We start from the raw sequence: 25,544 nt of genomic DNA on the forward strand, positions 1-25,544 counted from the left end.
GCCTCAGTGACCTCATCTGTAAAATGGGGATGAAGACTGTGAGCCCCACGTGGGGCAACCTGATTACCCTGTATCTATCCCAGCACTTAGAACAGTGCTCTGCACATAGTAAACACTTTACAAATACCAACATTATTATTATTATTACAACTCAGGGCAGGGACGGAGCCCCTGTTTAGACTGTCAGCCCGTTATTGGGCAGGGATGGTCTCTATCTGTTGCCCATCTGTACCTTCCAAGCGCTCAGTACAGTGCTCTGCACATAGGAAGCGCTCAGTAAATACCACTGAATGAATATTGAATGAACTGTCCATAGTGATTGCCGCGTATCTCCCCCGAGGCTCGGCACGCACAGCCAGAGCAAAATAATAATAATGATAATTCTATAGGTTAAGCGCTATGTGCCATGCACTGTGCTGGGTGCTGGGGTGGATACAAGCAGATCGGGTTGGACACAGTCCCTGTCCCAAAGGAGCTCACAGTCTCCATCCCCATTTTACAGATGAGGTCACTGAGGCCCAGAGTACTGAAGTCATTTGCCCAAGGTCACACAGCAGACATGTGGCAGGGTCTGGATTAGAACCCATGACCTCCAGGCTCCCAGGCCTGTGCTCTATCCTCTACACCATGCTGCTTAAATAATAATAATGTTGGTATTTGTTAGGCGCTTACTATGTGCCGAGCACTGTTCTAAGCACTGGGGGAGATACAAGGCAATCAAGTTGTCCCACGTAGGGCTCAAAGTCTTCATCCCCATTTGACAGATGAGGTCACTGAGGCACAGAGAAGTGAAGTGACTTGCCCAAGGTCACAGAGCGGACAAGCGGCGGAGTCAGGATTAGAACCCATGACCTCTGCCTCCCAAGCCCGGGCTCTTTCCACTGAGCCATGCTGCTTCTCCAAGAAACGCCTCTTTTATGCATAACAGTGATAATGAATGCTTTCTTTCAGGGAAACCCTCCCTGAGGCATTCCAGTTTGCAGGCTGAAGTGCAGACCTTTCCGGAGGCCCAAACACACGGGGAAAAAACAGGTGCCTCTCGCACTCAAGGCCCAGAGAAAGAAGAAACTGAAACTCTAACATCCACAAGGGCAGGGCAGTGTCTCTAATTCCATTCGATGATCCCAAGCACTAGCCACTTGACCGTAACCTCCTCGAGGGCAGAGATATTGTCTACCAAACCCATCGATCAATCATATTTCTTGAGTGGTGTGCAGAGCACTGTACTGAGCACCTGGGAGAGTACAATATAACAACATAGCAGACACATTCCCTGCCCACCACGAGCTTACAGTCTAGAGGGGCGAGAAAGACATAAATATAAATCAACAAACTACAGATAGGGACATAAGTGCTGGGAGGAGGGAATAAGTTAGAGTGATGCAGAAAGGAGTGGATGAAAAGCAAAAGAGGGCTTAGTCAGGGAAGGCTTCTTGGAGGAGATGTGCCTTCAATATGGTTTTGAAGGGCAGGGAGAGGAACTGTCTGTCAGATATGAAGAGGGAGAGCGTTCCGGGTCAGAGGCAGGACGAGAGGCCGGCACTGAGATAGAGGAGATCGAGGTACAGTGAGTCGGTTAGCATTTGAGGAGCGAAATATGTGGGCTAGGTTGTACTAGGAGAGTAGCGAGGTGAGGTAGGAGGGGGCAAAGGGATTGAGGGCTTTAAAGTCGATCGTAAAGGAGTTTCTGTTTCTGTTTGTTGAGTTTCTGTTTGAGGCTACTAAACCCCATTGTTTAGTACTTTCCCAAGCACTTACTACAGCGTTCTGCACACAGGAAGTCCTCACTTAGTACCACTGATTGATTGATTACACGGCACAGCACAGTGCACACACTGAGTACAGCATGCATATTAGAAATAGGTTTATCGCTCCTCTCCCACTACACCTCGGCTTGCACGCTTGGCTCCGGTCAAGCCAATTTGCACTCTGTACCTCCTTCTAGTCTCTCTCGCCTCAATAAATAATCGTCGTATTCGTTAAATGCTTACTATATGCTAGGCACTGGATACAAGCAAATCAGGTTGGACACAGACCCTGTCCCACATGGTACTCGCAGTCTCAATCCTCATTTTACAGATGAGGTAACTGATGCCCAGAGAAATGAAACAACTTGCCCAAGGTCACGCAGAGCCAGGATTAGAACCCATGACCTTCTGACTCCTAGGGCTGAGCTCTGTCCACTTCCCATGTTGCTTCTCCACCTCACACCCTCCCTTCGGTCTGCAGCTCCCTCCCTCTTCACATCCAGCAGTCCACCCCTCTCCCCACCTTCAAAGCCGTTCTGAGATCACGTCTCCTCCAGGATACCTTCCTTGATTAATCTCTCATCTCCACATCCTGTTTTCCCTCCCACTGACACTCCAGCACTTCTGCGTCACCTAAACTCTTGGGTTCTCCCCACCTAGAAGCTCGAGTTCTTCCCTTCATACCCTGTTGCTCATTTTAACGTCCGTTTCTTCCGCTAGACTGTAAACTCCTTGAGGGCAGGGATCTTGTCTGCTAAATACTGTACTCAATACAGTGCTCCACGCATAGTAAACACTCAATAAATACTACTTGTCGATGGATCTGGAAGGATTCAGCCTGGGGAGGAAACTCAGTCCTCTCACAAACTAACTGGTCCATCCATGGCTTCTCAACACAACCCCTCCCCTTCCGCATGATGCCACCCAACCCCGGCTGGAACCCGCGCTCAAGGGCCAGGCCCCATTTTGCTGCCAGCCAGTCACTTGTATTTTCTGAGTGCTTACTGTGTGCAGAGCACTGAACTAAGTGTTTGGGAGAGTACAACAGAACAATATTCCCTGCCCACAAGTCTAGAGGACTGCCGTGGCCCGGCTGTCTGATTCCCCCCCATCCACTGCGCACACTCCAGAAGACACGTGGGCCCTGGCGGCTTTGCCCAGAGAGAGGGGTTTGGGGTCGGTTCTTGGTGACCATCAATCAATGCTATTTACTGAGCGCTTACTGTTTGAAGAGTACTGCAAACATTTGGGAGAGTACAGTATAACAGAGGTCAGTAAGTCAATCTTATTTGTTGAGCGTTTACTGTGGGTAGAGCACTGTACTAAGCACGTGGGAGAGTACAAATAACAATAAACAGACACGCTCCCTGCCCATAATGAGCTTACAGTCTAGAGGAAGGTACCGGCAATCCAAGTAAATAAATTAAAGATATGTACACAGGTGCTGTGGGGCTGGGAAGGGGGGAAGAATAAAGGGAACAAGCCGGGGGAAGGTGAAGGAGAAGGTAATGGGAGAAAAGGAAAGAAGGGCTTAGTTGAAGAAAGTTTCTTGGAGCTGTGCCTTTAAGAAGGTTTTGAAGTGGAGGAGAGAAGCGGTAGACACGTTCCCTGACCACAACATGCTTCTAGTCTCGGTAGAGAACTGAGCCCTTGCTGACCCTGGTCCTCGGCCACCCCTCCACCCGCAAGGAGTGGCCAGAAAAGCCACTGCTCGACTGCAGCCAGGAGGTTGGGGGGCATCTGGTACTTGCCACTGCTTGGCCTCTCACAACCTGGCAAACCTTGCCAGAACCTGGCACCAATTGCCCCTGCAGACCCCAGCGGACTGAAGGCCGCCGTAGCCCCCACCCACTAAATGGTAAGCTCCTCAAGGGCTGGGATTTTTTCTACTACTACTACTAATAATGTTGGTATTTGTTAAGTGCTTACTATGTGCCGAGCACTGTTCTAAGCGCTGGGGGAGAAACAGGGTAATCAGGTTGTCCCATGTGAGGCTCACAGTCTTCATCCCCATTTTATAGATGAGGCAACTGAGGCCCCGAGAAGTTAAGTGACTTGCCCAAAGTCACGCAGCTGACAGGTGGCGGAACTGGGATTAGAATCCATGACCTCTCGTCTATCAGTTCTGTTGCATTTTTCCCAAGAGCTCACTACAGCGCTCCCTCCCAAGCTCTGAGTACAGTGTTCTGCATACACTAAGCACTCAATAAATACGACTGACTGACAGATAAGACTGTCAATTCCTTGAGGGCAGGGAACATACCTACTAACTCTACTGGACTCCCCCAAGCGCTCAGTACAGCGCTCTGAACAGAGGAGACAGGAAGCTCCTCGAAGGCAGGGATTGTCTACTGGACTCTTCCAAGAGCTCAGTACATCACTCTGCATATAATAGTCAATAAGCTCTTGGAGGGCAGGCAAGTCGACCATCATACTCTCCAAAGCACTTAGCGCAGTGCTCTGTGCACAGCAAGTGCTCAATAAATTCCACTGATTGAGGGCATCCCACAGCCCCACCATGGGAAAGGGCCTGCTGGCCACATCCAGACCTGATTTTGGACCAGCTCCCCCCAAAGTGAACGAGGTGTCCGAGTCCAGGGGACGGCACGCCAATCCCGGGATTCGGGCCCGACGGGGATGTTAACGGCATAACTGCGGCGGCAACCGGAGCGGGCCACCTTAAGCGACCAGCCGCTCCTCGGGTAGAAAGGTCACCGGCGAGCCCCGCTGGCCAACGCTGCCAGTTGGACAAGGCAAAGAGTCTAAAGCCCGGAGAGCCAGACTCCAGCCCGCATCTTCAGAGCTCTTTTTTTCAAACTGATATTTGTCAAGTGCTTACTATGTTCCAGGCTACTGTACTAATCACTGGGGTAGATACGAGCTAATCGGTTTGGACACCGTCCCCGTCCCACCTTGGGCTCAGTCTTAATCCCCATTTTCCAAATGAGGGGACTGAGGCACAGAGGAGTGAAGTGACTTGCTCAAGGTCACACGGCCGACGAGTGGTGGAGCTGGGATTAGAACCCAGATCCTTCAGAATCCCAGGCCTGGGTTCTATTCACTAGGCTACGCTGCTTCTCGTGAATGCGAGCCATAACCGGTCATCAACATCTCCCTTCGAATTGGAGAGCTCCGATACCCGGACCTCTCCGGTGAGTTTGCAAGAGGCCCCTCTGGCAAGTCCCAGCACAAAAGCAGCCTTTCAATCCTGAACCTGCCACGCCAAAGCCAGGGGCGGCAGGCCGGGTCCGCAACGACGACTCCTATTTCATGGAATTCTCAACCCTTCCGTCCTCAGAAAAAATACCATATTCCCGCGTAGGGCTGTCGGCAGCTGCTAGGAACTCAGTCGCTTATGTAATGTGATTTCAGGGACCAAAAAATATTTGCCAAATCTATATTTTAAAGAAGCATTAAAAATGTATCCAGATTGATCTTCTAAAAAGCAGGGATCTTGTTGAAAAGGGGGGTCTCAGCTAGAACATTTGCTATTCACTCTGAGCTATTTTTAGAGAGTTATTCCTGCAAATTTATTGAAATTCAAATGTTGGGGAGGACAAGCCAGGAATGATTCTGGAGAAGGATGTTTGAAATGTTTATTAAGACTTCAATATCAAGCAAGAAGATCTCTTTGCTACCTTTTTCTGAATGACAGTGGCTCTCCCTACTTCTTGAGCCTGGGAGCCTCAGGGAGGACAAGGACTGAGACCCATCTGGTGGTCCAGGATCAATCCCAACACTCAGCCATCAATCAGTCAATCAGGGCTACTTACTGAGCTCTTATTCCATGCAGAGCACCGTACTGAGCGCTTTGGAGAGCTCGATAGCATAAGCAGACATCATCCCCACCCTCGAGGAGCTTACAATCTATCGGGAAAGAGCATTTTTTCGATCGTATTTCAATTGTATTTATTGAGAGCTGTGTGAACAGCACTGTACTAAGTGGTTGGGAGAGTACAAAATAACAATAAACAGAGACATTCCCTGCCTACAATGAGTTTAGAGTCTAGAGAGACCGAAACTCAAGCGCCGCACTAAGCGCTCAATAAACACCACTGATTAATCCCACTAGTCGACAGAACAAATTACCGATAGGGTGAAGCGACAGGGCGTACGGATAAGGACCTGAATGGAACGGGGATGAGGAGGGAGCAAGTGACCAAACATCGAGGCAAGGAGGTAGTGCTGAAGTGGCAATTTTGAGAGTGGGGGAGAAACGGGGTGGGGAGAGGATTCCACAGGAAACCCAGCCGAGCAGCTGGAGCCGCATCATCTCCCGTCATCCCACAATAACAGTAAAAGCCTCTTCCGGATTTCAGAGGAGGCCTTTTGGAACTCAGGTTGCCATTTCCCGGTCACTCGGCCGGGCTCCTGAAACATCTTGGGTCTAGGAAGGAAGGACACAGGTGGGCACTGCCTCTTGCCAGCCATACGCTCACCGTGACATCAGTGACAGGAAGTGGACCGGGGGTCAGTCTGCCACCCCTGACACCAGGCTGAACCCGGGGGATAACAATAATAATAATAATGCTGGTATTTGTTAAGCCCTTACTATGTGCCGAGCACTATTCTAAGCGCTGGGGTAGATTCAGCGTAATCAGGTTGTCCCGCCTGAGGCGCACAGTCTTAATCCCCATTTTACAGATGAGCTAACTGAGGCACCGAGAAGTCAAGTGACTTGCCCGAAGTCACACAGCTGACAGTTGGCGGACTGGGATTAGAACCCATGACCTCTGACTCCTAAACCTGTGCTCTTTCCACTGAGTCACGCTGCTTCCCAGGGGCCTATTCCGGTCGGGAGGGCCGAATTCCCCCCCCCCCCCCCACGCCACAATCAATCCTGGGGACTTGGTGCCTACTGGGTGCAGAGCACTGTACTGAGCACTTGGGAGAGGATGCCAGAATTAGTGGACTCAATCCCTGTTCTCTAGGAGTTTCCAGTCTACGGTGGGAGACGGGTGATGAAATCATTCAGAGACAGGAGGAAAGAGGAGGGAGTGAATGCTGAAGTAACCAGGTGTGCATGCAAGCTCTGTGGGAGGCTGGGAGGACACCCCTCCCACAGTCAATCCATCAATCAATCAACCCATGCTATTTATTGAGTACTTACTCTGAACGAGGCACTGTACTCAGAGCTTGGGAGAGCACAATACAGTAGAGTCGGTAGATACGATCCCTGTCCGTCATCGTATTTACTGAGTGCTTACTCTGTGCCGAGCACTGTACTAAACACTTGGGAGAGTTCCACAGAGTTAGAAGTGATGATACTGAAAAAGGCCCCAACCCAGGCCCCCCATCATAACCTGCTCTTATCCCTCCCAACTCAAGCCGAGCCTCTTGCCACCCTTCTCCCACCCCTCGCCACTCGGGACTCGTCTGAGAATTGAACCCAACACCCCGTCGATCGATTGGTCCATTTGGCTCGCACACTCCATGATCCCTCACATACTCACAGTCAGGCCCCCGGCACGCTGGCGAGCAGAGGCCAGAGGTGTCATCCCCATTCCCCGGCGGGGGGGCTGAGGCCCAGAGAGGGTGAGGGATTGATCCCGCCACCCGGCACCCAGAGAGGGTGATCCGGCCATCACCCGGTGCCCAGAAATCGTCTTCATCACCGTGACATCTGTTTGACACTTACTACGTATCAAGCACCCTACTAAGCCTCCGTTACTTCATCTGTAAATTGGGAACTAAGACTGTGAGCCCCATGTGGAACAGGGAATGTGTCCACCCCGATTAACCTCTATCTATACCTGTGCTTAGAACAGTGCTTCTCACATAGTAAGCGCTTAACAAGTACCCTAATTATTATCTTTATTATTTTACCCCTCTCCCAACAGGGCATGAGGACCAGGCGGGGGGGGGGGGGTCATCAAACTCAGGTAGGAATGGAAACGACCACGCTGGAACTTATTGGGAGGCCGTTGAATGGAGACCTAGGGCCTAAAAGCAGAACCCCCGATCCTTGGTGCGGACGGGGCCGCGGTGGTACCCCCGGCTCTCCACCTCCCTGGAAGGAATCCCTCCAACCTGTCAGTTCTCGCCCCGCTACTAACCCTAGCTTCACCCCAGCCCACATGTTCTGCTCCTCTCAAGACCAGCTACTCCCTGGGTCTCGCTCTCATCCCTCTCGCCACTGACCTCCTGCTCATGCCCATTCTCCTGCCCTTAGCTCCCTCCCCCTTTACAACTGGTGATCACCACTCTCCCATCTACAAGACCCTTCTGAAATCACATCTCCTCCAGGAAGACTTCCCGGATTTTTCTCACTTCTCCCCACTTTATTCCACCCTGGCTGCCGCTTCAGGGCTTCCGTATCACCTACCCGATTACTCGCCCCCTCTCCTTCTAACCACTCACCCACCATAGCACTTATGCTCCTATTTTTGTAGGAACCGTATTTATTCAGCAATTACTATGTGCACAGCACTGTACTAAGTGCTGGGAAAGAATACATAGAAGAGTATTCCTTTGCACGCTACTGCTTCCTTTTGCCCATTATTTATTTCCATGCTTGTTTCCCCAGCCAGACGGTAAGCTCCTCGGGGGCAGGAATCACATCTACTAATTCTTTTGTACCTTCCCAAGCCCTCAGTACTGCCTTGTGCACACAGTAAACTGTCAGCTCCCCGAGGGCAGGGATCGTGTCCACTATCTCTACTATACTCTTCAAGCACACAGTACAGTGCTCTACATACAGAAGAATGTCAGGTTCTCAAGGGCAGAGATCGTGTCTACACACTCTCCTGTACTCTCCCAAGCTCTCAGCACAGTGCTCTACACACTGAGTGTCAGCTCCTCAAGGGCAGGGATCACATCTACTAACAAACAATCAAGCCATCGTATTTATTGAGTGCTTACTGTGTATTGGGCACTGTACTCTGAGCTTGGGAAAAGTACAAAATAATATAACAGACACATTCCCTTCCCACAACGAGCTTATAGTGCGACTGTTTTGCCCTGTCCCAAGTGCTCTGCTTGATACCCGCTGCCGATGGTGTGACTGAAGCCGGGGCTCCACAGACCGGTTTGGCCCCGGCTTCCATCCGGAGCAGAGGGGCCAGCACGGGAACTTCTGAGTGCCAACTGGCCGCAGACACGAGGAAGAGGATTCAGCCTGCACTTCGCCCCATACTTCTGCCCAGTCCAATTCGATTATTGCACAAACCCAAACGTCCGCCGCTGACAAAACCTCTCTGTCTGATCGAGAAGGGGGAAACCTGTTTCCAGGAGGAGGGAAACCGTCCCCCTTCCCCAGCCCTTGTTCTGCACAGGTTATCGCTCCTCTGAAGTCAGCTCCCCTAACGTGGGGTGGGGATGCCAGGGGCTGGGGCTGCCCACTCCTGGGGCCACAGAGATGCCAAAGGGGACACGGGCAAGCGTCGGCCGTCTGCACCGTCGGAGCTTCTGGGAGCGTCCGCCTCGGGCCACAGTGGTGAGAGAGGGCATGTGCCAGCCCCAGGCACTTTCAGGCTAAATGCCGTTCTGACCCACCTGAAGAAAAGGACTGAATGAACCAAACTGTTCGGGCAAAGAAGCCCAGCTCTGGGACTCAGGAGATCCGGGGTCTAGTCCCAGCTCTGTCACTGGCCTGCTTGGTGACCTTAACCAAACTACTTATTCATTCACTCAATAGTATTTATTGAGCGCTTACTATCATCTCTATGCCTCCCTTTCCTCATCTATAAAACTGTGAGCCCCATGTAGGATGGGGACTGAGCCTAATCTGATTATTCTGTATCTACCTTAGCACAGAGTGAGGCCAAATATCATATTATTATGTTACTGTTATTATCTTTAAGCAAGCACAACACTAACACCTGACTTCACCTAAACTTCTCTTGACAAAGCTGTGCAGAGACCAGACTGAGAGGAAACCATAAGACATCACCTGTGCGAGAGACATTTGGCTGTGGGTTCCAGAAATAAGGAGGCCTCCCGGGACACCTGTTTTCAATTCCCTCACCCAGAAATCCTCACACAGACTGTGAGACCCAGGCCTTCCGAGGGCTCCCAGTCTCACAGAGACCAAGACGTAAGGCAGGCCGATCGCCTTGCCCTCGATGGAAATGCAACTCTGCCCGAAACGTGCAGAGCGGAGCGACCCTTTCTTGTTGAGGGAGACGTCGCAGTGGTCGGTCGGGTTCGCCTCCGGTGGCGTCTGGCAATAGAAAGGCTAACTTGAGATCGACGGCCCCGGCCACACTGGGCCACACACAAATGCTGTCTGTCCCTTCCGGGAGTCTATCAGTGAAGGATGTCCCTCTCTAGCCGAACTCTCCTCCGCCTACTTAGCCTTGCTCTTCTCCCACTTCGCTCCTCTAATTCCATCCTACTCACTGTACCTCCAGCTCGTCTATCTCATCGCCGACCCCTCACCCACATCCTGCGTCTGGCTTGAAACTCCCTCCCCCGTCGTATATGCCACTATCTCCCACCTTCTCCTAAAATCACCTCTCCTCCAAAATGCTTTCCCTGACAACCCTTCATTTCCCCATCCTATTCGCCACCACTCCCACCATACCACATTTAGGTTGGTAACCCCTTAAGCAGTTTGTTACTCACCCTTCCCCCCAGCTCTACAGCGCCTATGTACATGTCCCGACACCTTACTGCTATCCCTACACGTGATTTATTCCACTGTTTGTCTCCCCCTGAGTCTGCAAGCTCCTTGAAGGCGGGGATCATGTCTACCAACTCTACTGTATTGTACTCTCCCCCAAGCGATTAGTACCATTGACTGAGCACTTATTGTGGCAGAGCACTGTCCTAAGCACTGGGAAGACTACAGTGATACTTGTAGACACTTCCACTGCCCTCAAGGAGCTTACAACTTACAGAGACATTAAATTACTGGAAAGGGAAACAACAGAATTTAAAAATATATACAGTGCTATGGACCCAAGTGCGTGAGCAAGGCAGAAGGGAGGGAAGATAAGGGGGAGGGGTGTGTGTGAGAGGTCAGTCAGGGAAGGTTTCCTGAAGGAGACAGGATTTTAAGAGGGCTCTGAAGATGGGGAAGGTGGTGGTATGTCAGAAATGAAGAGGGAGGGAGTTCTAAGCAGGAGGGAGGGTGTGAGCCCAGAGTCCCCTGCTGTGTCGGCATGATTGATGTCTGCACCGCTTTGAGATAATTTGGACTCACAGCTCAGGTGATGCGTGTGACAAGGAATTATGAATTGTGGCACGATCTTGAGAGAGTGAACGAGAGACCTGCACCAAGTCATCAGGCGTGACGGTACGGGTTCCGCTCTAACTCGAGTCCAAGCCATGTGCTGACTGCAGGACTGGAAACTGGAGCATGAGCTCACACATGGTCCCTGCCCCACATGGAGATCATGGGCCAAGAAGGAGAAAGGGCATTACCCCCATTTCACAGATGCCACAACTGGGAGCCAAAGAAGTAAAGCGACTTGGCCCAAGTCACACAGTAGCCAGGTAGTGGAGGAAGGGACTCGAACCCTGGGGTCTCCTATCTTAATAATAATGTTGGTATTTGTTAAGCGCTTACTATGTGCAGAGCACTGTTCTAAGCACTGGGGGAGATACAGGGTCACCAGTTTGTCCCACGCGAGGCTCACGGTTAATCCCCATTTTACAGATGAGGTAACTGAGGCCCAGAGAAGTTAAGTGACTTGCCCACAGTCACACAGCTGACAGGTGGCAGATCCGGGAGTCAAACCCATGACCTCTGACTCCGAAGCCCAAGCTCTTTCCACTGAGCCACGCTGCTTCTCTTGCCCCCTACCACGTGCTCTTTCCCCCAGGCCTAGAGTGAGGAGTTTCTCTCAACCGTACTTGTGGCGGAGAAGATTTAATAATTAACTCAACACTTGGAGGTACAAAACCAGCCTGGGGAAAAGGCAATTGCTGACTATTTTCCCAGCGGAGGGAAAGCCTAAGGTAAGAAAAGGACCCAGAAATGGTGGTGTCGGGTGCGGGGCTGCCAGGAAGAAATGGGTGGAAATCAGCTGCTCCAGAGAGATATGGGAGGGATCGGTGGGAAGGTACAACTCGAAAACAGGCCCACCTGCCTCCGGAATCGGACTGGGGTGGCTCAGGACCTAAGATCCTTGGGAAAGATCCCTCCGGCCCGGGGCTCTCTCCCCTCCTTCCCCGACTACCCATCTCTCAGGGCCCTCCAAGCCAGGCTTCCCCGCCCGCCTCTCCGTCCGCACCGCGTGTCTGCCTCCTGAGCACGCTTCGCTCACGTCTCGCCGACAGGCCCCAACAGGGCTGCACGGTTCGGCGTGGGTGGGACCCTGCAGAGGGGAGGCCCGCGGACGCATCACACACACACACACACACACACGCACACACACATGCACGCGCACACACTCATGCACACAAGCGCGCACGCCCCTGGCAGGAGCAAAGGGTCGTGAGAGCAGCGTCTGCCAACGTTTTCCATCGGAAACACACCGGAAACCGGGCTGCGCTTGGGCAGCAGAAACGTGGTGGGGCGGGAGCTAGGGAACAGTGTTTACTGTACATTGCGAACCGTTCTCTTCCCGCAGGCAGACGAGGGCACGGAGCGTGCGAAGGGGGAGCGGGAGGCCTAACCCCGCCATCGCCTAGGAAGATCCCGGGGAGCTGGGGGGAAGCTCAGGGGGCCAGGCAGTCCGAGCTCTCCGTGGGCCGCGACAGGAGGTGGACGACGGGCGTCAGGCTGGAGGAAACTGGGTGGGGGGGCGGAGGGGGAAGTGCCCACTATCTAGGCTTTTCACACGGTCCCGCCGGTCTTCCCCCGGGACGAGGGTGATAGGGTGACCGCCAGCAGCCGCCTGGGTGTCCATCAAAGGCCAGGGGTGTCCGCTGACGGCTTGGCCGCGGTCCTTCGCGAGGCGTCGGGGACCCCGCCGGTTGTCATCGGAGGTGTGGCCGGGGCGGGGGGAAAAACGGGGACGGAAGAGGGGTTGAATTCGGGGGGAGCGGGGGGGAGCGGCGGGGCAGGAGGGGGTAACCAGTTCACGGCTTCGTTTCACGGCCTCGTTTCGGACCTCGGTGGGGGCTGGGAGTTCAATAAGGGTAGAGTGGGGAGAGAGGGAAAAGACTGGGTCCCATCCTGGAGGGAACGCGGACAACCGTCGCCCCGACGGGCACCGGGCGGCCACGCCGGGGACCGGGATGCTTCAGCCTGGCCCAGGCAAAAGTCGGGCCTGCCGGGGCAGGGGGTGTCTCGAAGGATTAAGGACTGTGTCCAAACAACTCCCGGTGGCTCTCCGCGAGTCCCCCCGTACCACCGTGCCCCACAACGCCCATCCCACCGGCCCACTCTCGACGCGGTCACGCAACGGCGTCTCACGATGTCCGCACCGCTCGTTTTGCACAACTCCCAACGTGCCCCCCGAACTCCCTTCACCTCTTCGCTCGGGGAGAGGTCATTTCGGGGGTCCAGGGGCTGCCCCAGCTGTGTGTGTGGGGGGCATTGAGTAGCATTTATTGAGCGCTTACTAGGTGAGGAGCACTGTACTAAGCGCTTGGGGGGGGGCACCATTCGGCAACTGCCCAATGATGGGCTCACCTGAGGGTCAAAGGTCGGGGCTTGGAGGGGGTGCAACACACTGCGCGGCCCCAGAAGGTGAAAAGTGGGGGGCGGGGTGAGCTCCAGGGGTCTTTCCCTCTGGGGGTCCCGGCTGCAGCCCCCCTCCTCCAGGCTGGAGACCCCCGCCCCTCCTCGTGCGGGGTGGGGGATGGGCATTCATTCAATCGTATTTATTGAGCGCCTCCTGTGTGCGGGGCACTGTCCTAAGCGCTTGGAGGGGGCAAGTCGGCAAGAGGGAGAGACCAGCCCTGCCCGATGCCGGGCTCACCGACCCCCAGCTCGGCTCGGGGAGCCACCTCTGCCGGGAGGGGGGCGGGGCAGGGACGGTCCCTGCCCCCCTCCCCAAGCACGGCTTGTGGGGTCACACGGGCGGGGGGAGGGGAAGGACTGTCACTCGGCGAGGAGGAGGAGGAGGAGGCAGCGCTTACCTTTCTCGGGGGCTCCGGGGGGCAGGGCGTCGTCCTCCTTGGGGTTGGTCACCTGGGTGATAACGGACGGGGTGTCCATGGACCCGGCGGGCGGCTGCCCGGGCCCGAGGAGACGCCGCCGCCGCCGCCGCCGCCGCCGCCGCCGCCGCTCCTCCTCCTCCTCCTCCTCCTCGGCGTCGTCGTCACCATGAAGGCCGGGCCGGGCCGAGGGAGGGACCGCGCTCAGTCCTCTTCCCTCCTGGCTAACGGGGCGGAGGGGGCGGCGGGGAGAGGCCCGTTCCCGCCGCCTCAGGCCGCCTCAGGCCGCCCCTCCCCCGCCTCCCCGGCCCCGGGCCCCTTCCCCGTCCCCGCCCTCGGGGAGCTTTCCAACATGGAGGCGGCGCCGCCGGAGGAGCCTCGTCAACAGGGGAGGGGGAGGGGCGGAGGAGCTCCCGCCCCAGGGGGGAGGGGGGGAAGGGGGCGGGGCTTCGGGCCAATGAGCGGGGCCCCCACCCGGGGGGTGTGGCTTCGGGCAGGTGGGCGGGGCCTCCAGCGCGTGGGCGGGGATTCGAACGTCTGGGCGGGGTTTCCAGTATGTGGGCGGGGCTGAGAGGGCAGGGGCGGGGCTTCGGGCCCACGAGTGGAGCTTCGGGTCTGTGGGCGGGGCTTCGAGCGCGTGGGCGGGGCTTCGAGCGCGTGGGTGTGGCTTCGGGTCTATGGGCGGGGCTGAGAGCGCGTGGGCGGGGCTTCGGGCGCGTGGGTGGGGCATCGGGCCTATGAGCGGGGCTTCGAGTCTGTGGGCGGGGCTTCGAGCGCGTGGGCGGGGATTCGAACGTATGGGCGGGGCTTGGGTCTTGTGGGCGGGGCTTAGGGACTATGGAACTCCGCCCTAGGGGGGGCGCGAGACGGCCAGGGACCCTCCCCCCCCCCCCCGCCCGGAGGACTTCCGGCCCCCAAGAGCGCCCCCCCGCGTCGGGCCCCGATGCTGCGGCTTGGGGCCGAATGGGCCGGGCCGGACCGGACCGGGCGCCCAGCCTAATGATAATAATAAATGGTCTTTATTTATTCATTCGCTCCATAATATCTATTGAGCCCTTACTATAATAATAATGTTGGGATTTGTTAAGCGCTTACTATGTGCAGAGCACTGTTCTAAGCGCTGGGGGAGATACAGGGTCATCAGGTGGTCCCAGGTGAGGCTCCCAGTCTTCATCCCCATTTTACAGATGAGGTCACTGAGGCCCAGAGAAGTGAAGTGACTCGCCCACAGTCACCCAGCTGACAAGTGGCAGGACCGGGATTCGAACCCATGACCTCTGACTCCCAAGCCCAGGCTTTTTCCACTGAGCCACGCTGCTTACTATGTGCAGAGCACTGCACTAAGCGCTTGGAAGGTACAGTTGGGCAACAGATGGAGACCATCCCTGCCCAATGACGGGCTCCCAGTCTAAACAGGGGAGACAGACAGCAAAGCAAAACAGGACCAAACAAAAACAAGACAACATCATCGAGATAAACAGAATCAAGGAGATGTAGGCCTCATTAACAAAATCAATAGGGTAATAAATAATATGGACAAGTGAGCACAAGTATGCTGAGGGGAATGGGGAAGAGCAGAGGGTGGGAGGGGTAGGGGAGGGGAATAATAATTCTGGTATTTGTTAAGCGCTTACTAGGTGCAAAGCACTGTTCTAAGCGCTGGGGAGGATACAAGGTGATCAGGTTGTCCCGCGTGGGGCTCACAGTCTTCATCCCCATTTTACAGATGAGCAAACAGGCATAGAGAAGTGAAGTGACTTGCCCAAAGTCACCCAACTGGCAAGTGGCGGAGTCAGGATTAGAACCCATGACCTCTAACTCCCAAGCCCATGCTCTTTCCACTGAGCTACGCTGCTTCTTTATAGAAGGGAATCAGGTTGTCCCACATGGGACTCTCAGTCTTAATCCCCATTTTGCAGATGAGGTAAGTGAGGCACAGAGAAGTTAAGTGACTTGCCCAAAGTCACACTGCTGATAAGTGGCAGGGCTGAGATTAGAACCCACCACTACAGTTGCTGCTCCCCAGCTGAGGCAGAATGCCATGGTTCTAGTCCTAACTCTGTCCCATGTCTGCTGTGTGACCGTGGGCAAGTCACTTCACTTCTTGGGGCCTCAGTTGCCTCATAATTATAATAATAATTATGGTATTTATTAAGCACTTACTTTGTGCCAAGCACTGTACTAAGCGCTGGGGTGGGGACGGGCAAATTGGGTTGGACACAGTCCCTGTCCCACATGGGGCTCACAGTCTCAATCCACATTTTACAGATGAGGAAACTGAGGCACAGAGCAGTGAAGTGACTTGCCCAAGGTCACATAGCAGACAAGTGGCATGGCCAGGATCAGAACCCATGACCTTCTGACTCCCAGGCCTGTGCTCTACCCACTACCCCATGCTGCTTCTCTGTAAAAGGGGGATTGAGGACTATAAACTCCATGAGGGACAGGGACCGTGTTGGCTTGTATCCACCCCAGTGCTTAGCGCAGTGCTTGGCACACAGTAAGTGCTTAACAGATACCATCACAACTCTCCAGGCAGCCAGTGGTCACCTCGTAGAAGCCCCAGGCCTGGGCTTGGAAGGAGCACAGTTGGATACCTATCAGACTGTTCACTTTGCAAACAAACAAAAACAAATGCCCCGCTGGAAGTCAAAATTCAGGCCCAAAGGGAGTGGGGCGGGGAAAGGACCTTTGCCCGATTCCTAGAGGGAAGGGGAGCCTAAATCAAGAAGGGGGTACTGGGTGCACTGGACGTACAGGCCAATTCCCCGGGGGGCAATGTGGCCACTGCCCTCCTGAAGAGGGGACACAAGAGGACACAGATGGTCGAATACTAATTTGGCGGACAGGAAGAGGCGAGTTTATAAATAAATTAGTACTCAAAGAGGGAGACTAGCTAAGAATATATCTATAATCCATAAAGAGAAGAGTCCCTGAAGGCTGTGGAGACTGAAGAGGGGGTCATGTGTGGGAAGGTGAGGGAGGACTTCGGCCACTCAATCCATCAGTGGTATTTATTGAGTGCTCACTATGTGCAGAATATTATACTAAGCACTTCAGTCAAGGAGGGCTTCTTGGAGGATGTGGCTTTAAAGAGCCACTTAGAGACTGACACCGCAACATCTGTCACTGGAGGCCCGATGGGGCCGGCGCTCAAATTTCAGTCCAGTCTGCGCTCCCTTTCGTGCACGCACAGACTTGCGCCCACATGTAAACATGCTTATATACTCACATGCACTCCCACACTTGCAGACTACAGACATTCCCCGGTGGCACCCAGCCTCTTCTCAAGAGAGAACGATGAGACACGACCGGAAGTCCCCAATCATCTTTTATCCTCTCTGTCTCTCGACTCCGGCTCTCTCTCCCTGGATCCCTCCTGCAGGGCCCACACACAGCTGCGGGCAATTGAGGAGGCAGAAGGGCGGCACCCATATCCAGAAGTCTCTCTGGCTTTCTGCCTCAGTGCAGAGGTGTCTAGCTAATCCCCCCCGCTCCCTGCCCTAACTGGCTCCCTGTCCGGCGGGGAGATGGGACAGGAGCAAACCTGCCCTTGGTTGCGGGGGGGGGGGGGGAGGGCGGTTTCCTGTCCGGCCGGAAGACGGACGGACACAGAGTGTCCCGTGCATCAGCAGAGATGGCAGTGTATGTCCTCGGTGGGCCTGTCTCCAGGGACCCTCCCTTTTCCTCCATCGCGTGCTGTTCCTCTTCCACTTCAAATCGGAAACCACCCCCTCCGACTAAGCCATGTGAATTCCTGAGTGTCCCTGCTGGGCAGAAGGGCGTCAAGAGGTCATCTGGGCCAGCCACCTGCTTCCACGTAAATTACAGGGGCAGCCCCTTTTCTGGGGTCTCCCTCCCTGAATCAAGGAGTCTAGTTTGGTGTCCAACCACAGTCTCTTCTGCTGTGATCCTTGGGCCATGGAAAACTGCTGGCCAGCCCCAATTCCACTGACGCTCTCCAGACCATGGCGTAGGAGATAGAGCATGGGCCTGGGCGTCAGAAGGACCTGGGTTCTAATCCACACCCTGCCACTTGCCTACTGTGTGACCTTGGACAAGCCACTTAACTTCTCGGGGCCTCAGTTCCCTCATCTGTAAAATGAGGATTAAGACTGTGAGCCCCATGTGGGACAGGGACTGTGTCTAACCTGAGAACCTTACATCTACCCCAGCTCTCAGAACAGTGCTTGGCATATAGTGAGAGTTTAACAAATACCATTATTATCATTATTATTATTATTATAGTCTTGAAGATCCTGCACTGACTGCAAGCACTTAAACCTCCAAGTCCAGAACCCTGCATTTTCTGGACTATGGTGCCTGGACAAGGTCAGGACAGGGGTGAGAATTTGCACAAAAATCAGAAATGTGCTTAATGTTCAGTGGGGCACAAGGGTTGCCACACCCCAGCTGTAGTTTGGGGTTCCTTGGGGTCCTGTTGAGTGCTGTGTAGGGGGGTCCTGTGGAGTGCTCTGCAGGGCCTGGGGAAGGGGCAGGTGCTGAGCAGCCTCAGGGCAAAGAACAAGGACAGGGAGGGGAATGTGCACTGAATGGAATCAGTTTCCCCATTCACCTGGGGTGGACCTGCCTCTCACCTTGGATGAGAAAAGGGAAGAGGGGGAGGCTTCCTGGCCCACCACATACCGGGGGTCGGGGTGGGGCCTTCCACCTCCAGAGTACTGAGCTTTGCCTCATCCAGCCTGCTGTCTCCCCTCTGGCCCAAGTTGCTTACCAAGTTTCTTTCCCTGGCTTAAACTGGATCAATCAATAGTGTACCAAGCCCTTTTTTTCTGGCCAGGGTCTGGCAAACTTTCATGGGTGAATCCAGCCTCTGTGGTCTGCACCCCCTCCCTTCACCCATGAACAGAGGGGTTTGGGGTAAATCCATGAAATGGTGGAGAATCAGGAAAGGAGAGGGGAGAATCAGGGGTTGGGTAGTCTGTGTTAGGTCACTGGGGGGAGAGTCAGGGATGGAGAGGGAAGACTCAGGCTTGTTGGATGGCCTTTGCTGGGCGAAAGTCAGGACTAGAGAGGGGAGAGTCAGGAGTGTTGCAGGGTTTATTCCTGATACCAGAATGGGTGTTGGAGGAATGTCCAATACCCAGTTCCTTCCGGAAGAAGCCAAGCAGAGGTTTCTGCACACCATTTATTGATTAATCGATTGACCGAACTTCGCTGCCCTGAGTTCACACTCTGACCCCTCCAGAAAAGTCCGCAGCCAGTAGGGGACGTTTGACTGAATCTATGTGATAATCATCATCATCATCATCATCATCGTTATAATCACATTAATATTGATGGCACGGATTAATGATGGCATGGATTCAGCACTCACTCTGGGTCAAGCACTGTGCTGAGTGCTGGGGCAGCTATACAGGAGAATCAGATCTTACACAGCCCCAGTCCCTGGAGAGGCTCATGGTCTGAGCGGGAGGGAGAACAGGGCTCTTTTCTCCATTGTTCAGAGGAAACTGAGGTCCAGAGAGGGTAAGCAACTTGCCCGAGGTCACTCAGCAGGCTAGGGTCCATCAACTCCCAGCCCTGGGCTTTCCCCATCAGGCCACACCGCCTCCCTAAACACATCTTTCACTTGTTTCCTGATATGGAAATACCTAGAGTTGTATTTGGGAGCAAGACACACACAGACATGTACATATATGCACGTACATAAACACACTTTCACACACACACACACACACACACACTGTATGCGCACTTTTACACCCATACACATGCATATATTTGCACTTGCAGGCATGTACTCACAGGCACCCATGAACCTGCTCTGTTGCACTGTACTCTCCCAAATGCTTAGTACAATACTCTGCACACAGTAAGCGCTCAGTAAATATGACTGATTGACCTAGCAGACAGCCAGTAACCTGCTCTGCATACAGCAAGTGGTCAGTGCAGCACTCTGCATACAGTGGGTGTCCAGTTCAGCGCTCTACACTCAATCCCCTGTAAGTTTCTCCAGGGTAGGGATCATACCTAGAGTTAGCGCAGCGCTGGGCACATCACAAGCACTCGATCAATGAAATTCGCTGATTAGTTGATCGATGGTGGGGAAGCAGGGGTGTGGGGCAGACCTTTGGGAGGCCCGCCTCTCCACTCCTCTCACCGGCCCCCTTTGGCTGCCCGCTCGGGGCTGACCCCCGGCAGCCGGGTTCAGGAGGCAGCAGACGAGAAGAGGGAGGTCAGAGTAGCTGTGGCCAGGCTTGGGCTCTCGGGTGGCCCTTTCCAGGCGGGATGGGGATGAGGGACCCCAGGGGAGGCGCTCTGCAAGTTAATTAACCCGGGTCCCAGGCGAGTTGCGGGGGCTGGGGCGGTTGCCTCTGTGATTAAAATCAACCGCAGCCCAGGGGCTGGCACAACCACTCCCCTCCCCTGGCCCTCCTGCCATTCCTCCCTCCCTCCAACATTCCCCCCACAGCCCTCCCACTTCCTGGGGCCTCCTCCTCCTCCTCCTTCTCCCTGAAAGCAGCGCCAAAGAAAACGGTCTTGGACAGTTGGGGGTGGGGGTCATGTGGGGGGGATGTAAGGGGGATGTAGGGGGGCAAGGGGCAACCCACCCAAGGGTCTGGGAGGAGCCAGGGGGATCTTTCTATGCCCCTGCTGGCCTGAGTTCCTCCCGGGATGAACCCCCTACCCCCACCCCCATCCCGCTTTCTCCAGCGCCCAAACATGAGCTTGTCAGGCTGGGTGAGTCATCACCCACTCAGTTCCCCCAGACTGGAATGCCCTCCCCCCTTCTCTTCTCTGAGCCTTGTGCCTGCCTTCCTCCAGGATGCTAACATTGCAAGCCTCCTCCAGGAAGACTTTCCAGGCCCTGGTCCCTCGAATCAACTCCATTCCCTTCAGCATTGTCTCTCCCTCAGGCTGGATCTCTTGTCCCGAGAGTGGGTCTTTCTCGGAAACTGTCTCTGAGACCCTCTTTCTCTGTGATGGTGTCAGTCAGTCAGTCAGTAGTATTTATTGAGCGCTTACTGAGTCCAGAGCACTGTTCTAAACGCTTGGGAGAATACAATATAACAATATAAGAGACACGTTCTTTGCACACAGCAAGCTTACAGTCTAGAGGGTCGGTGACTGTGTGTGACTGTTGGCTGGGCTCTTAGGGAGCAGGCATTATCCCTGGTGCTTTACTACTCCTATATGAGTGTGTTTGTGTGTTCCATCAGACTAGCAACCCCTTGAAGGCAGGGACCATGTCTCCTCCTCCTCCCACTGCCCCACCCCCAGCACCCAAAACAATGTGTATGTGTGTGTGGCTGTGTATGCATGTGTACCTATCTCCTCAACAGATGGATGAGCCCTCAATCAATCAATCAATTGTATTTTTTGAGTGCATACTGTGTGCAGAGCACCATACTAAGCACTTGGCAGAGTAGAATATAACAGAGTTCAGAGACCTGTTCCCTGCCCACAACAAGCAGAGACCCTATCTCCTCCTCCCTCTGTTCCAGGTCCAGTATAGTGTATGTATGTGTTTGTGTGTGTGTGTGTGTGTGTGTGTGGCGGGGGGGGGGCAATCAGTCAATATCCGATCGATTGACAGGTGAGCCCTCACCCATCCTTGCAGTTACAGTCAGTGCCCTGTCCCCATCCCTTCCTGGGTCTTTAAGAACTTTCGATTCTTCTTTATTCTGGTCCCCCTCCTCGCTTTGCCCCTCTGGAAATGTCAACCTGTAGGCTTTGAATCCGTCTGTCCAATTCGGCCAATAGGGCACCCGGCCCCGCTCACCTCCCCGTCCTTGGAAGCGCCTTCCGTCATCGAGACCATGGAGTGGGGGCAGGGAGAGGGGAACACACAGATCACTCCGGTAATAAAAATTTATCACCCGCAAGTGTGGCTCATAGCTAAAAATATTCCAAGTCGGGGACATGGGGGCCCTCGGGCAGCTTGGCCTCAGTCCCAGAGCCCGTGATCCACCATCAGGGAGACCCCGTATACTGGAAAACTCATCGATGACCCTGAGGGAGGCAGCTTCCCCCTTCCCCTCACCAACTGGCCCCTGGTCCCTTGCCCCTCAAATGGGGTCCCCCTCTGCTGAGCTCTCCTGGACCGGGGACATGAAGACAAGCAATAGACAAAAAGAGAGACAAGAGACAATCTCACTGTTTCTCCCAGACATTCAGGCAATGCATATTCCCAGAAAACAACTTCCACCATGTCCCCCTGGGCTGGGGAAGGGGAAGAGGGAGGAGGAGGAGGAGACACAGTCCCTGCCCTTAAGGGGCTGCCAGTCTAATGAGGACACCATTGGGCTGTCTACCCCAGCGCTTAGAACAGTGCTCGGCACATAGTAAGCGCTTAACAAATACCACCATTATTATTATTATTGACACAGCAGACAGGACACACAAACAAATATACACACACGCTGTGCTAGGTGCTGGGTGCCTGGAGAGGGGCAAAGAGAGGAGGAGGGGACATGGTCCCTACCCTTAAAGGGCTGCCAGTCTGATGGGGGAGACAGTGCACGCTCTCTCTCAACTACACTCATTTTCTCTATCTCTTTCCATGTAAGGGACAAAAAAAGCAGTTAGGGCCCGAGGCTGAAGAGTGATTTGTCTGGCACTGGCAGGTCTTGAAGCAAGGTGGCCTAGTGGAGTCAGAAACCCTGGGTTCTAATCCTGACTCTGCCACTTGCCTGCTGTACGACCTTGGGAAAGTCACTTAACCTCTGGGACTCAGATTCCTCACCTGTAAAATGGGGATTCAATACCTGTTCGATCTCCTCATTGGACTGTGAGACCCATGTGGGACAGGGGTCGTGTCTGATTGAATTGTATCTACTTCAGTGCTTGCTATTATTAAGCAAGGGCTTAAATAATAATAACAACAATAATAGTGGTATTTGTTAAGTACATACTATATGCTAGGCACTGTACTAAATCCTGGGGTGGATACAAGCAAATCGGGTTGGATGCAGTCTCTGTCCCATGTGGGGATCCCAGTCTCAATCCCCATTTTACAGATAAGATAACTGAGGCACAGAGAAGTGAAGTGACTTGCCCAAGGTCACAAAGCAGACAAGCGGCGGAGTCTGGATTAGAACCCATGACCTTCTAACTCTTAGGCCTGTGCTCTCTCCACTATACCATGCTACTTCTCTAACAAACATCACTATTGTTATTATAATAATTATTATTAGGTTCTAGCCCAAGGGTCTCAACTGGCCCATCCATCCACCCCCCCCAACCCCATCCCCATGGTGCCAAAAGGCAAACAACTGGGTTTTGGGGGGGTCCCAGCAACCCATCAACCTAAGGACACCATAGTCTGAACCCCTACTCTCAATTCTGTAATCTAGCCTCCCTCCTTGCCATTCCTCTGCAGGCCCTGGACCCTCTCCCTGTTCCATCACCAACCAGCTCCCAGACAGCAGGGGCCAGGGGAAGAGGGATAAGGGAGAAGGGGCAGGAGAGGGTTGTACCCACCTTCTCTTGGAGGAGGCGTTATCTGGGGGTAGTTCTCTGGTGAGAAGGGTTATTTCGGCCACAGGCTTCATATCTTGAGGGGAGTGGGGGACGTCTAGGTTTTGGGATGCAGACGGTGGAGGAGGGATAGAGAATTCAGCTGGGACCCTGGGATACCACTGCACCCACAGCTGGGACCTAGGGCATAAATGCACCCGTAGCTAAGACCCTGGGTGCCATGGACCCCTCAGCTGGCAGTGGGGGCCCTGCCCGTCACCCCGGCTGTGCCGGATCCCCCAGCGATATTCCAGATTGTCATTTCCACCTGGGGAGGATTAGGGAGGCACAGAGAGCATAGCCAAGAGCAGTCAGGAGTCCCTTCCCTGGGAGCAGGGGACCCCATACCCGCGGGCTCGCTGGGCCCAGGGCAAGTCTGTCGATTCCCGTTCCAGGCAGCTGCACGGGGGAACCCCCGACCCCTGCCCGACTCAACAGAAGGGACCAGAAAGGGGGGGAGGGGTTTAGAGCAAGATGGGTGCCCCCAAACCCCAAGAACAGGACTGTGCCACTGGGTGGGACAAGACCGGAGTGACTCGGAGTTGAAGGCTTGAGAAAGGCCCAGTTTGTGGGGCAGACGGTTGGGAGCGGGACGATTCCTCCCACGCCCCTCCCTTCTTCACTTATAAAGACTCCCTCCAACACCCCCACCCTAAAAGGACGTTTGGGGGGGAGAGGGAGAAGAGGAGGAGAAGGGGAGAGGAGTGTGGGAGGAGGGGAAAGGGAGCAGGGGGGCTGGGAGAAGGCGAAAGGGAGCGGAGGGGTGGGAGAAGGGGAAAGGGAGGAGGGGGGTGGCAGAAGGGGAAAGCGGGGGGGGGGGGCAGGAGGGTGGAGAGGGGGCGGTGTCAAAACGCCCACTATTGTAGCAATCAGTCCCCTCCCCCCAAACCTCCCCCCTTTCTCCGCCCCGCAATTGGCTGAACCGGGGGGTGGGGCGGACAGGGGGCGGGCAAGGGGGCGGGCAGAGGACTTGTCTGCTCTACCCTTTCCCGTCCAGCCTCTCCGACGAACGGAGACACATACACATAGACACGCAAACACACACACTCTCTCTCTGTTTCTCTGCCAATCTCTGTCTCTCTTTACTTTGCCACTCGCATTAAGGACCTGCCTCATCCCACAGCCCCTCACAGACCCACACTTTGGGATATACCCAATCCCCCCACCCGCCCAGGTTACCCACTTAGGGACACAGTTACACACCTAAATTAAAAAAACAAATAAATTATGGTATTTGCTAAGCGCTTACTATATGCCAGGTACTCTTTTAAGAGCTGGGGTAGCTACAAGGTAATCAGGTTGTCTCACATGGGGCTCATGCTCTTAATTCCCATTTTCAGATGAGGGAACTGAGGCCCAGAGAAGTTAAGTGACTTGTTCAAGGTCACAGAGCAGACATGTGCAGGAGCTAGGATTAGAACCCAGGTCCTTTTGACTTCCAAGGCTGTACTCTATCCACTAAGCCACATTTAAGGAGAAACACGCACACACACAGATAACCATACTTAGGGACCCACAGCTACTCACAGTCACATGAATAAAGGACACAAATATTTAGGGGCACACATACACAGGGACATCCACACTTAGGGACCCACGGTCATTCACAATCACACAAGGACACACATCTTTAGAGACACCGTCACTCAGGGGGACACACACATAGGGACAAATTATGACATAGGGTCACAGAGACAGGGACACTGACCTAGTGATACATTGTCACATTCTTAGGGACACACACTCAGGCACCCTATGCCCCTGCTGCCCCTTTCCCCTTCCCCCTCCTTTTCCCCCTTCTCTCCTCTCCCACCCCACCAGTTCCTCCACTTTTTATTGGCATAGTGGATAGCGACCGGGCCTGGGAGTCAGAAGGTGATGGGTTCTAAACCCAGCTTCTCCACTTGTCTGCTGTGTGTCTGTGGGCAAGTCTCTGTGCCTCAGTTACCTCATCTGTAAAATGGAGATTAAAACTGTGAGTCCCACGTAGGACAGGGACCGTGTCCAACCCCACTTGCCTGAATCCACCCCTATGCTTAATACAGTGCCTGGCACACAGTTAAGCACTTAACAAACACCACAATTATTCACTGTAGCTTTTTCAAATAAAGAAAGAGAAATGCTTGGGAACACTCACACATGCACACGCACCATTCCCAGACATACACACCCTCATGCACACACACATATCCAGACACACACCCCTTGTGCGCGCACACACACACACACACACACACACGAGACAGATGAACATAACGCTGCATGGATTTCAACTGACCTGTGACCCTGCCCACCCCTCCAGCTGGCTGGGCCTCTGCCCAG

At 54.2% G+C, this 25,544-nt stretch overlaps 1 protein-coding gene across 1 annotated transcript in view; it reads right to left on the bottom strand.

The window, feature by feature from the left end:
• CTDSPL (CTD small phosphatase like) overlaps positions 1 to 14,028 on the bottom strand; it is a 37,655-nt gene extending 23,627 nt beyond the window's left edge. Inside the window, exon 1 of the mRNA XM_029077744.2 lies at positions 13,722 to 14,028. Within this exon, the coding sequence (XP_028933577.1) occupies positions 13,722 to 13,800 (79 nt within the window). The 5' untranslated portion in view covers positions 13,801 to 14,028. The remainder of the gene's footprint in view (positions 1 to 13,721) is intronic.
• Between the last annotated feature and the right edge of the window lie 11,516 nt (positions 14,029 to 25,544).

This window comes from Ornithorhynchus anatinus, chromosome 13 (assembly GCF_004115215.2).
Source record: "Ornithorhynchus anatinus isolate Pmale09 chromosome 13, mOrnAna1.pri.v4, whole genome shotgun sequence".
Classification (NCBI taxonomy): domain Eukaryota; kingdom Metazoa; phylum Chordata; class Mammalia; order Monotremata; family Ornithorhynchidae; genus Ornithorhynchus; species Ornithorhynchus anatinus.